This window comes from Natator depressus, chromosome 23, assembly GCF_965152275.1.
Source record: "Natator depressus isolate rNatDep1 chromosome 23, rNatDep2.hap1, whole genome shotgun sequence".
NCBI lineage: Eukaryota > Metazoa > Chordata > Testudines > Cheloniidae > Natator > Natator depressus.
Window position 1 is genome coordinate 21,530,248 of NC_134256.1, and position 12,927 is coordinate 21,543,174.

The 12,927-nt window shown below is 48.8% G+C and overlaps 2 protein-coding genes and 2 non-coding genes across 4 annotated transcripts; 2 read left to right on the forward strand and 2 right to left on the reverse strand.

The window, feature by feature from the left end:
- Positions 1 to 1,649: 1,649 nt before the first annotated feature.
- LOC141976294 (histone H2A.J-like) lies at positions 1,650 to 3,989 on the reverse strand. The gene is made up of 2 exons (XM_074937214.1): positions 3,561 to 3,989; positions 1,650 to 1,679 (listed from the first exon to the last, which is right to left on the reverse strand). Exons 1-2 carry the CDS (start codon positions 3,944 to 3,946, stop codon positions 1,658 to 1,660), a joined length of 408 nt encoding a protein of 135 aa, XP_074793315.1. The 5' UTR covers positions 3,947 to 3,989; the 3' UTR covers positions 1,650 to 1,657.
- Positions 3,990 to 4,310: 321 nt separating this feature from the next.
- On the forward strand, positions 4,311 to 4,823 carry LOC141976321 (histone H2B 8). Its single transcript, XM_074937257.1, has one exon. It carries the CDS (start codon positions 4,348 to 4,350, stop codon positions 4,726 to 4,728), a length of 381 nt encoding a protein of 126 aa, XP_074793358.1. The 5' UTR covers positions 4,311 to 4,347; the 3' UTR covers positions 4,729 to 4,823.
- Positions 4,824 to 8,113: 3,290 nt separating this feature from the next.
- Positions 8,114 to 8,186, forward strand: TRNAK-UUU (transfer RNA lysine (anticodon UUU)). Its single transcript has one exon. It is a non-coding gene; the product is annotated as a tRNA-Lys (tRNA).
- A 4,659-nt stretch (positions 8,187 to 12,845) lies between these two features.
- On the reverse strand, positions 12,846 to 12,927 carry TRNAS-CGA (transfer RNA serine (anticodon CGA)). The gene has a single exon. It is a non-coding gene; the product is annotated as a tRNA-Ser (tRNA).

Consider the following 12,927-nt stretch of genomic DNA (forward strand, 5'->3'; position numbering starts at 1 on the left):
AAAAACATCCTCACTGCATTTTCCACTTTTATGCATCCGATGAAGTGAGCTGTAGCTCACAAAAGCTTGTGCTCAAATAAATTGGTTAGTCTCTAAGGTGCCACAAGTCCTCCTTTTCTTTTTGCAAATACAGACAAACACAGCTGCTACTCTGATACAGGTAGGTAGTTCTCCTGCCCGTCTTGTTCCCTCTCCCTTTTCCCTTGGTCGGGACGGGGCACTGCAAAATTCAGAGGGAATCTGGATTACTGTCCAATATTTAGGGTATTGGCAAACCTGAGTGTGTCTTTCTTGCCACACATGGGGGTGGAGTGTGAAGGTCATCTCAGGGCTAATTAGGGTTGCCAATTCTCCAGGAATTGGCATCGATCTCCTGGTGAGTATTGAAAGCAATTTGGGAGATTTTAGTAGGATATTTTAAGGAAATGATATTGTCATGTTGGAGGGGAAATCTCTTGGAATAGCTTCAAGCCAAGTTGGCAACTCTAATGCACGAAGAAACTCTAGGGCTCAAGGTTTTCCTGGCAAATGTGATCCACTCAGAACATGCCAAGACAGGGGTTCTCAAACTGGGGATTGGGACCCCTCAGGGGGTTGTGAGGTAATTACATGGGGGGTGGGTTCATGAGCTGTCAGCCTCCACCCCAAACCCCCGCTCTGCCTACAGCATTTATAATGGTGTTAAATATATTTAAAAGTGCTTTTAATTTATAGGTGGGGGTCACACTCAGAGGCTTACTATGTGAAAGGGATCACCAATACAAACGTTTGAGAATTACTGTGCGAAGAGAAACACCATGAAGGCCATGGATGTGGTGTATACATTGAAACATCAAGGTCCCACCTTACATGGGTTTGGGGGGGTTGAACCCTCAGCCATACCCACAAAGTAGATGTTCCATCTTTAAAAGCCCTTCCCTGGCTGCATGGAAAGAGCTGGATTTGCTCCAAGCCAAAGTGATGTAAATAACAGAGTTAAGGTAAAAACATTCTGAAGTCGTCTCAGAACCGAAGTAACACACAACAAAGTTTAGGTTCTGAGTGGGATTTTCCTGTTTACCCCACATCCCTAGTGAGAGAAAGCCCAGGCCTTTTAAATGGAAGCACAGTAAAATCAATATGCTTTCCATAACACGCCTAAACTACACACTTTGCCACACCCTATAGAATAGCTCCTCTTACTTCAGTTAAAAACAAAAATGGAAAAGAAGAAACCCTGTATTTCTCAAAATGTAATCCCCTCTGTAACTGTGACCACCCAGAATGACAGTAACAAGAACATAAAAGCTGCCACACTGGGTCAGACTATGGTCCATTTTGCTCAATATCCTATCCCTGACAGTGGTCCATACCAGAGCTTCAGGAGGGAGTGTACAGAACAGGGCAATCCCAGAGTAATCTACCCTGGCTTCCATTCCTGGCTCATGGTAGTCAGAGGGTAAGGGTCACTTGGAGTCACTAGTGCAGGGGTTCTCCCAACAAATTTTTTGGTGGCCACAGAGTACGGCCACCAACTCTTGCTGGTGGCCACGCTGACAATTTTTCCTGAAATACTTAATTAACTTTAGGATAAATAAATATGCACATACACATGTCCAAATCATTGTAATTTATTTATGTAGGGTTTTTCAGACTCGGACATCATAACACTGTGCAATTATCTCCATTCTTTACTGGCCCTAAACAGAATAGAAACACAAATAAGGCGCTCTGCATGTTCTTGTCAGTTGTTGTTTCTTTTCCTTTTTGGTTGCTTCAAACAAAAACAAAAAAAAGACTTGCTAGCTGGTAAGTCTGCTGCTGTGAAAAGTGATATTAACAAACATACAAATATCACTTTTCACAGCAGAAACCTTACTCAGCCCGAGCAAGCCCTGGGACAAATTAAGCCCTGGATGGGGAGATGGGCAAGGAGGCAGTGGGGCCCAGGGACCATGGCGGGGATGGTGAGCCTGGGGCCAGAGCCTGCCATCACATGGATGGAGCCTGAAGCTGAAGTCTGCTCCCCCCGCGGGAAAGTGACCAGCTGCCTGCACCTCCAGCATTTGTGTCTTCAGAGGGGGGCAGAGCTCAACCCCTGCTGGCAGCCTTGGGAGACGGCCAGTGCTTTGCTCCCTCCCCAAATCACAGCCCAGGAGGCTGTGGCTGCAAAAATAGCCCCCGCTGTCCGCATTTGAGAAACGCTGCACTGACAGGCCTATCTTCCCTACATGTATTCAGTTCTTTTCTGACCCCCAAGTTATGCTTTTGTGCAGCACAACATCCCATGGCACTGGATTAGCTGCATGTTGTGTGGGAAAAGTACTTTCTCTTATTTGTATTAAACCTGCTGAATATTAATTTCCTTGGGTGGACCCTGGTTTTTGTATTGTGTACCTCTCTTCCTGCTGTGTTCTTAGAAATCTCTCTCATCTCTCACACCACACACACACACCTCCCCTTTACTTTTAATAGAACACATCTGATCTAGGGTTGACAGAGTAGCAGTAATTGTGTCCTCATTCTCTTTGCTATAGGATAGTTCCATATCATAATTCTGGAGTTCCAGATTCTAGCATAAGAGTTTAGTATCAGATTTCTACATGTAATGTAACCATATGAGGAGTGAATGGTCTGTGTCCACAGTAAACTTCTTACCATGTAAACATAGCTGCAAATCTTTAAGACTGCATACAATGGCTAGACACACTTTCTGTATAATAGCATAATTTTTCTCCCTAGTGATAGACCCAGGGAGCTCAATCCATTTAGGTTAATAAAGACAAGATTAAGGGGTGATTTGATCAGTCTTTGAAAGTAGCAAAATAGGGAACAGCTACTTGAGAAAGTTGCCGCCCTTACAATTAATTGTCCCTAGTAATTAACTTGAATGTATCAAACACCCTGCCAGATAACTTAGCCTACAGCGAACAAAAATAATGCATAAAATCCAGTAAAACAAAAAGTAACATGCCAACTAGCCAGATAAACTTGTGACATTCAAATTTTTTGCAATGCTGAGACCAACAGCTATTTTGAATTACACCTTCCCTTTGCCAGGTAACCTTGGTCTGGGGCTTAAAACACAGCTGGAGTTCCAGGTGCCTAGTTCCTTTCCCATCTTGACTATCAATTTTCTGTGTGGTTTTAGGAAAGACACTTAGGCCAATGTTTGCAGGCTGTGATGCTTATAAGCACCTCAGCACAGGGATCCCAGATGAAAATAATCACACTGCACAGCAGAGCAAAAGTGAACCCAAACACTGCCTTTGGGGAGTTCTAAATGCTTTATTTCTCGGTGTGGGTTGCTGTTTGAAAACTCTAGGATTCATTATTTGGAAAGGGTAAAGGAGTTACAGAAGCTGCAACTACCCACCCACATGTGCAGCTCTGGGATCCGATTACTGCAAAACCAGGTTCCAGAAAAAGTGGTATATAGGGATACCAAAAGAGAGTAGACAACGTTTTCCCTAGCTGCCCCCACCTCCCCGAGACACGGAGCGACTCCCAGCTCTTTCTGAAATTGTGGGTGGCTCTTAAAAGAGCCTTTGGTTTTGGGGGGGATTAGTATCCACGCTCACTTGCCCTTGGCTTTGTGGCTCTCGGTTTTCTTGGGCAGCAGCACCGCCTGGATGTTGGGCAGGACTCCACCCTGGGCGATGGTGACTCCCCCCAGCAGCTTGTTCAGCTCCTCGTCGTTGCGCACGGCCAGCTGCAAGTGGCGGGGGATGATGCGGGTTTTCTTGTTGTCCCGGGCGGCGTTGCCAGCCAGCTCCAAGATCTCAGCGGTCAGATACTCCATCACCGCGGCGAGGTACACGGGGGCGCCGGCTCCCACTCGCTCCGCGTAGTTCCCCTTGCGCAGCAGCCGGTGCACCCGCCCGACCGGGAACTGCAGCCCCGCACGAGAAGAGCGAGACTTGGCCTTGGCCCGCACCTTCCCTCCTTGCTTTCCGCGGCCAGACATGACGGAGAACCCCAAACACCTGCCCAAACGATCAAACACACAATAATACAGAAAAAGTGCAGAGCTCCCGGCCTTTTATTCTCTCCCGGGGATGGGGTGAGCGGCTCCTGATTGGCTGCGTCATGCTTCTCTTCCAAAACACCCAATGGGAAAGACACTTCGCAACCCCGCCAATCGGGAAAGAAAGAGGGGGCTGTCGTCCAATCGCAGCGCAGCATTTCGAGGAAGCTCATTTACATCGGCGGTCACAACTACAAATGGCCGCCCGATATGGAAGCAGCCAATAGGAAGGGTGGAATTAGGCTACCCTCGTTTGCATACGGGCGCTATAAATATAGGACTCTCGGCCGGGCGGATTATTGCGTTGCTGGTTCTGTTCTGTGTTGTCGATAGAGGTCGAGATGCCTGAGCCGGCGAAATCTGCTCCCGCGCCCAAGAAGGGCTCCAAGAAAGCGGTGACCAAGACCCAGAAAAAAGGGGACAAGAAGCGGCGCAAGACCAGGAAGGAGAGTTACTCCATCTATGTCTACAAGGTGCTGAAGCAGGTTCACCCCGACACCGGCATCTCCTCTAAGGCCATGGGCATCATGAATTCCTTCGTCAACGACATCTTCGAGCGCATTGCTGGGGAGGCGTCCCGCCTGGCGCATTATAACAAGCGCTCCACCATCACCTCCCGGGAGATCCAGACCGCCGTGCGCCTGCTGCTGCCCGGGGAGCTGGCCAAACACGCCGTGTCTGAGGGCACCAAGGCTGTGACCAAGTACACCAGCTCCAAGTAACTGCTCTGTGGCTTTCTCGCCAAGAGGCGTCCATTTAAAAAACCCAAAGGCTCTTTTAAGAGCCACCCACTGTCTCCAGGAGAGAGCTGTAAACATGGCACGTCGTGTGAGCTCCGTGCCTTGCGAAGGCAAGGCCCGGCAAAGTGTATGCTGGCTCTTATTATTTGCATGTTCTTTTATTTAACCTGTTTGTTTTGGGGCTTTCTGGGTCGGTGCGGGTTGTGCTTTAGCAAGCCTTTATTGCCGCCTTGATGGATTTAATTGCCTATTCGTTTATATTAAGTAGTCTGCGGCTTTGTCCTGGAAGTTTGGGGGGGGGGTTACCTTGCTCTTTAGCGGCGGGGCTGCGAAACCTTGTAGCCTTGGGGAGCCTTTATTCTAATCACTCAGTAGATTCTGCAGGATTGAATAATTAGATTTTTTTTTTGCTATTGCTTTGTACAATAAAAGGCCTAGGGAAACCTGGTACAAAGTGCTTAAAATCAAATTTAAAATATTTTTGTAACGTTAACTTTAAAGTATATAAGCTGAAAGTCTGTCTGGCGGGTACCGTGCTTAGTTTATTCGCAAAGCCAAAGTTAAGGCCATAGGAGACATACCGTGCCTAACCACCCCGAGCCCGAAGTCAGCAACAGGGCCCTGCCCCACGGCTAACCAGAAATCTCTCCCTCTGCCAGCCTCAATGTGACACTCGTGGAGTTGCCAGAAGGCCCCAGTCCCCACTTGCGTGGACAACCTCCCACGCTGGGAAGGGGAAAGGGAGAGACCTGAAATCCCCGTCAATGAAATCTCCTCTGCTGCGTTAGGACCCCTGCCACTAACGTGCAACAAATGGGGCTGTTTTTGGGAGGGAATCAAAGCTTAAATCTGTTCTAGGGTGCTTTTTCCTGAATGACTGGCGAGGACCCCACTCCGTGGGGACCCTCCCCCCCAGTTACGTCGGCTGTGTGCGGGGGGTTCACACTAAAGCGCTCGGGCGGCTCCCCTGCCCGCATTCAAAGATCAAGGCCGGCTCTGATTGGACGCGGTACGATCTGATTGGCCGGAAAGGAAACGCGTTTGTGTGTGTGTGGTGTGGGGGGGAGGGTTTCTTACCTTTTCCACCTCGGTTTTCCCTCTGATCCCATTACATCCACGCTGTCTGCGGCCAGCCAGCCTTAAACCAGGACCCAAACGGCTCCGCTTTATAGAGGCCTTTCCTCCCGTCAATTACCATGGATAAGAACACCTGGATTGGCTTGACTGGGTTGCATATGCCCGATCAATCAAGTGCTGTTTTTATCTATTTTTTTGCTACTTTTATTTTTATTTGGGTGGGGGAAGGGAGGTAAAGGTTATTTTTAATTTAAAAAAAAAGGCACTAAAAACCCTGCGAAGTTCTTCAGGGCAATGTTCAGGGTATCACCAGGCCTAAGATCTGCTTTTAGCCCATTCAGATTGGGGTTGAAATCCTAAATCGACCCCCCAGATGCAGAAGAGCAAGGGAGGGCTGAGGCTTGTCCTAGAGAATGATGCGATCTGGGATGCGGCATTGTACACCGACTGGGCTAAGATAAAAGTGTGTGTGTAGTGCTTGGGTTGGGGGTGTACACAGATGCATCTGATGAAGTGGGTTTTAGCCCACGAAAGCTTATGCTCAAATGTGTTCGTCTCTAAGGTGCCACAAGTCCTCCTGTTCTTTTTGCGGATACAGACTAATGCAGCTGCTACTCTGAAACAGATATCAGGGTTACACCTGGGGGGGGCTGAACCTTCAGCCTGTTGCAAAAAGAAACAATGACCCAAAGAAAGGGGTCTTGAAGGCTGGCTCACTGCCACACCAAAAGGGCTGGGTTTATTTAGCAAAAAGTCAATATTAAATGTATTTTAAATATTCACTCTTCTATGTGCTTTCAATTACTTGCATTGTTAACCCAAGCATTTGGGATGCAATAATGTAGCTCCTCCTGGTGTGGAACAGCAAATAGTACATGTTTGCTTCCTGGAGAGTTCTTTTAAACGGACACAATTCAGCCCAGTAGTTTGGACTGGCAACCTTCCCTCAATTTTCCCTGATTCTGAAGCCCTAACATGTGAAACGTTTATTTCAGTGTTTTGCACGCATTGTAGCTGCAGTGATGATGGTTCGCTAAGGAGTGACTCTAGCCCAGTGGCTCTCCACCTTTCCAGACTACCGTACCCACCCTTTCAGGAGTCTGATTTGTCTGGTGCGCACACACACCCCCGGCAAGTTTCACCTCATTGTAAAAATGACTTGCTTACAAAATCAGACATAAAAATACAAAGTGTCACAGCCACACGGTTGATGAAAAATGGCTGACGTTCACAGTTTGCCATATCGTTATGAAATAGATCAATTGGAATATAAATATTGTCCTTGCATTTCAGTGCATAGAACGTAGAGCGGTATAAACAAGTCATTGTCCGTATGGAATTTTAGTTTGTACTGACTTTGCTAGTGCATTTTCTGTAGCCTGTTGTGAAACTAGGCCAATCCCTAGATGCGTTGATGGACCCCCTGGAAGACCTCTGGGTACACAAACCCCTGGTGGAGAACCCCTGCACTAGAGCTGTAGCTCACGAAAGCTTATGCTCAGATAAATTGGTTCGTCTCTAAGGTGCCACAAGTCCTCCTTTTCGTTTTGTGAATACAGACTAACACGGCTGTTACTCGGAAACAACCCTACTACTGTGTTAGGGTCTTTGCTAACACCCTTTTTACCTTGATACTGTTACAATACCGAAAAGCAAGGCTGTCAACTCTCATCACTTTGTCATCTGTCTCCCAATCATCATTGTTTTCTTTAAAGCCCCAGCTCCTGGAGTCAAGTGAATAATGGGATGCTTTCAGCCTTCCTTCTTAAAGCAAACCTAACGTTTCTAGCCCTGGTGGCTGTGGAGAAAGCTTCAAAACGTGAGACACACACCCCACCCCTTAGGCACCTTAAAGGCTCCAAAAGCAGAAGGCAAACAAATGAACTCCAGAAATCTCTTATTTTTACATAATCTCATGACTTTAAAGTCAAGCTGGTGGTTTTTGATGAGCCGGACTCATCAGTTTTGAACATTTGGGGTTGGCAATCCTGGACAAATCACCTCCTTTCTTCACTCAGTCCTTTTCCCTCCTCAGCAATTAGGCTGCTGCTCGAAGGGTAATTAATGATTAAGTGCTGAGCAGCAGGATCACAGCCCCCCAGGCTCCCGCCTTTAGCTACAAGGGCAGAGATTTGCACCCCCAAGAGCCCCTTTCCTGGGCTGTTGTCACACCTCTGCACTGGGATTCAGTTTGCTGGGACAGTGGCCAGCCACTGATTGGCTAATCTTTGCCCAATCAGAGCGCAGAACGTCACTTTAAAAAGACAAAGTCTCTCCCTTCAGTCTGTGAGCCCGGATAGCTCAGTCGGTAGAGCATCAGACTTTTAATCTGAGGGTCCAGGGTTCAAGTCCCTGTTCGGGCGACAAAAGTTATTTTATGATTCTGCTGGCAGCTACATTCATCCCTGCACTTTGCTACATTCACATTTTCCCACAAAGCCAGAGACAATTCCTAGAAAAGCACCCGGTCGCATTTCCACTCCCCCACACGCCCTGCCCTGTAAAAGACAGTCACACAAAATGGTGTTTGGGCCCCTTGTCAAATGGTATGAGAGGAATCACTGAGGAGGGGGAGAGAAGAAATAAATAGGGGGGGAAATCACTGATTTGAAATGACCATTGTCCAATTCCATTTTATGAACCGGTCTCCAGAAAGCTTTTCTTACCACGTCACCACTGAAGTAGATTGTTCCTGAGCTCGGGGTACAGATCCCGCCCCAGTGTCTCACAGATGCCCCTAGAACAGTGGTTCTCAAACTTTTTTTCCCGCGAGCCACTTGAAAATTGTCGAGGGTCCCGGCGGGGCCACTTAATGATCTTTCCAAATGTTGTTTGTACCGTTAGCTAACTATTGTAAAGCGCTTTGGATAAAAGCACGGTATGAAAAAAACCCCTTAATTACAATGAACTTATTTTGTTCTACAAATGAAAGCACACCACTCATATTTTAATACCAGTAGTCTTACCTTTAATGTGATGGATGTGCCCTCTCTCCCCCACCGCGGCAGCCACTGAGTCTTTTAGGAAGGGGGGGGGGGTCTCTCCCGGGCTCCACTAATTAGACGGGTGGCCCTTTATTCTTTTGTGTGCAACTGCCCAGGTGCGCACCTTAGAGGGAACTTTCGGCAGACCACCTGAATGGAGCTCACAGGCCACAGTTTGAGAGCCTCTGCCCTAGGGAATGCGCAGCATTGTCTCCTGCAAGCCAGGCGTGATTACAAGGAGTTGGAACTTGTAGGTGTCACCCTGGGGTCATTTGAGAAAGACAGCGAGCCTTGGGGGAACATGCATCTGGTGTCTCTTGGTGTCTGCAGTGCTACAAATCCTGCTCAAGGAGGTGCTGGATGGGCCCAGAACGGGGCAGTCAAAGGTTTTGTGTGGTTGCACGTTCCTTAAGATACACCAATAACAAAGTGAAGAAAAGGGAGAGTGGGGGAATACAAATAAAAGGAGGGTTGTTGTTTTTTTAATATGCTTTGGTAAGGAAAAGACCGAGATTACGCCAGAGAGGGCGGCAAAATCACGATGATAATAATGAAAGGAAAAAAGCTGGGGGTGTTGCGGCCAATCGAAATTTGAATGGGAGTCCAAGTTCAGTGTAGCCATTAACCGCTGAACCTGCTACTGCTCCTCCTCTGTACATCGGCACTGAGTGGGGATAATAACCGACCAGCACAGACCTTGACTGAGATCAGGGTCTCTGTTGCATCATGTGCGGCAGAAACTCCTATCAGGATGAAGGACACAATCTTCACACACTGATCGAGACAAGGGCCTTCTTTACAGACCCCAGGGACCCCATCGTGCCAGGGACCGCACAGACCCCAGTCAGTCATGAGACACGTGGATGGCCAGATGGACCTGATGTCCGCACTGCCTGCCTTCTCTCTGAGCAAAATCTCGTTTCTTTCCCCCCACATTGGGAGTCAAACAAGAGTCACCTGGATGAAAACCATGAATCTCAATGTTCTCAGACTGGGGGGGGGGGGGTGCAGAATGTACTGGGGGGGCAGGAGAAGGCAGAGCGGTGGCTGCTGGCTGGGGGCCCAGCTCTGAAGGCAGAGCTGCTGTCAGCAGCAGTGCAGAAATAAGGATGGCATCGTGTGGACACTCTTCTCATCCCTTGAAGACATGGGCTTTGCAGATTATTTTACTCTCCTATCACATACCCAACACAACCTACAAGAAAAAACAACTTGACTCAAGGCATTCAGCCAGCAAATTGGGCTGAACATCAACCACAATAAGACAGAGATCATGTCCTTTACTATTGCCTCCCCATCGTTCTCACCAATGTAGAAACATTCACATACTGGGGCAGCACCATCAGCCAGGACGGCGGAACAAGCCAGGACATCCGGAACAAAACCAATGAAGCCAGGAGCGCCTTCAGGAGCTTAAATGTAGTCTGGAAATCATGAAAATACGACACCAAAACCAAACTCAAGATTTATCAGAGCTGTGTACTTTCAAGACTATTTTATAGCACAGAATGGTGGGGAATGAGAAAGTATGACCTGTCCAAACTGTCTTCATTCCATACAACCTGCCTCAGAAAAATCCTCCATATCTTTTGGCCCAGAACAATCTCAAACCAAGATCTGTGGACACAGTGCAGCCAAGGGGATCTGAGCCCCATCATTCCAGGAGGCGTTGGAGATGGATCGGCCGTGCGCTTCAGATGGAAACTGATTCCACCACCAGAGTAGCGATAAGATGGACACCTGAAGGCAAGCGGAAACGAGGCCGCCCAAAAACAAGCTGGCGAAGAGCTGTGGAAGCCGAGCTGAAAAACGTGGGGCACGGCTGGGGAACCATTGAGAGACTTGCCAGAAACAGACAGGAATGGAGGCGCTTCATCGCTGCCCAAAATGCCAGAGGAGTAATAGGAATGTGGTGATGGTGAGTACGGTATTGCCACCCTTACGTCTCCGCTTCAGAGCTGGGCGTCTGGAGAGCTGTAGACCAGTGGTTCTCAAACTTTTGTGCTGGTGACTCCTTTCACATCGCAAGCCTCTGAGGGCGACATCCCCACCCCCTTATAAATTAAAAACACTTTAAAAATATTTAACACCATTATAAACACTGGAGGCAAAGCGGGGTTTGGGGCGGAGGCTGACAGCTCGCGAGCCCCCGCCCCCCCATGTAATAATCTCACCACCTCCTGCGGGGTCCCGACCCCCAGTCTGAGAACCCCTTCTATAGACTGTGTACCTCTCTGCTAGAATCAATGTTTTTAATATTTAGGGAAAGTTGCTTGTGGGGAACCGCAGCACCACCTAGTGGTGGACAGAAGCACTGTGTCATTAACTCTTCATGCGCTAAAAAGAAAAGGAGGACTTGTGGCACCTTAGAGACTAACCAATTTATTTGAGCATGAGCTTTCGTGAGCTACAGCTCACTTCATCGGATTCATCACCTGCATCCAATGAAGTGAGCACTAGCTCACGAAAGCTTATGCTCAAATAAATTGGTTAGTCTCTAAGGTGCCACAAGTCCTCCTTTTCTTTTTGCGAATACAGACTAACACGGCTGTTACTCTGAAACTCTTCATGCGCTGAAGGTCAAACTCAACTGTCCATTCCTGGATACCCTGCAACCTCTGAGACTGGGCCCACCTCTCTAGTACAGTAATAATGAGAAGAAGGAAAGGGAAGTGAAGGAACAGAAAGAACATTTTAGAAATAAACCAAACACATTAACACAATGTGGCAGAGATTCTATATTCCCGCCCCCACCCCCCCTAAAACTCTTTCAAGTTTTCAGTGGACAAAACACAAGAATCCCGAGTTCCATTTCAGAACAAAAAGTAAGAAGAAAAACTGCTGAAAATTTCGATTAAAATTTAAAAATATATTCTTCAAGGGAAGAGAAAATCCACCCAGCTCTAGATCTGGAGAGAAAAGAGACCGGGCGGGAGGGGAAATTGAGCCAAGTTTCTATTTAATTATTTAAATGCACATTTCACGTTGAACACAAAGGGGTTCGTTTCTTTCTGGGACGTGTGTTGGTAGCTCATATAATTAAGTTTATTTTTTGTGTGTGTGTGTGTGTGTGTGTGGCCAGAAGGCACAACACAACACATTAATTTAGTAACCCTGAAAATGGTCCCTTCCACCTCCAGACCTGCCTCAAAATCACTTGCCCTGGGTAAATTAGCCTGCCCCCCTGTGTGTCTGTGAGGAAAAAAAAGTTTTTGTGAAAAAAAGCCATTTTTAATCAAAGGGCATGACACAAACTGGCCGCACGGTGGGGCCACACCATCAGGCGTGTAACGCACTAGGCCCCAGTCTGCACAGTCCTGGTGAAAAGGGGGTGAACTCCCCTCGCCCCTCTTCCCAGATGTGTTTTCCCTCCAGGCCCCAGTTGAAATGAATTCCCGGGGCTGCTGGAAGGGGCCGTTGGGGCTGATGTCCCTCGGCGCACACGCAGCGTTGGCTGGTGCCACGAGCACCCTGGGCCACGCCGCACGTGCACGGTGATGGTGCAAACAGCCCCGCAGCACGGCCCCTTTCAGGGCTTTGGGCCGGGCCCAGCACTGCCGGGAGGAGAGCTCACGCCAGGCATGGTGCCCGCACGCCCCGCCGGGGTGATTCTCTGAGGCAGGGAGAACGGGGGACAGTGTCACCTGCCGATTTTCAGGCTGTGATCCGGGGCTCTGTGGGAGGGATCCCGGGAGCTCAGACGCGTGGCTGAACCAGGCCCCTGATTTAGGGGGTGGCCGCGTGGTTTCCACCACGGGTGTCTCTCGCCCGGAGCCTCAGGCCCCGGTTCTCATGTGAGGTTTCTGCACTGCCCCAGCTCCCAACACACTCAGAGCAGTTGCAGGCAGGGCTAGGGCAGAGCCATGGGGCAGCAGAGGCTCCTCGGGGCAGTTTGCAGGACAGCTCAGGGACATGGGGTGAGGCAGGGTCCCAGGTGCAGAGGGGGGTTTGCTTGGGCTGGGGAGCGAACTGAGAGCGTCTCTGGGAATCCTGTGGACGCATTCCCCTGCTGAGCTACCGTGGCTAAAACACAGGCCTCGCTGCGAGCGGGATTCGAACCTGCGCGGGGAAACCCCATTGGATTTCGAGTCCAACGCCTTAACCACTCGGCCATCACAGC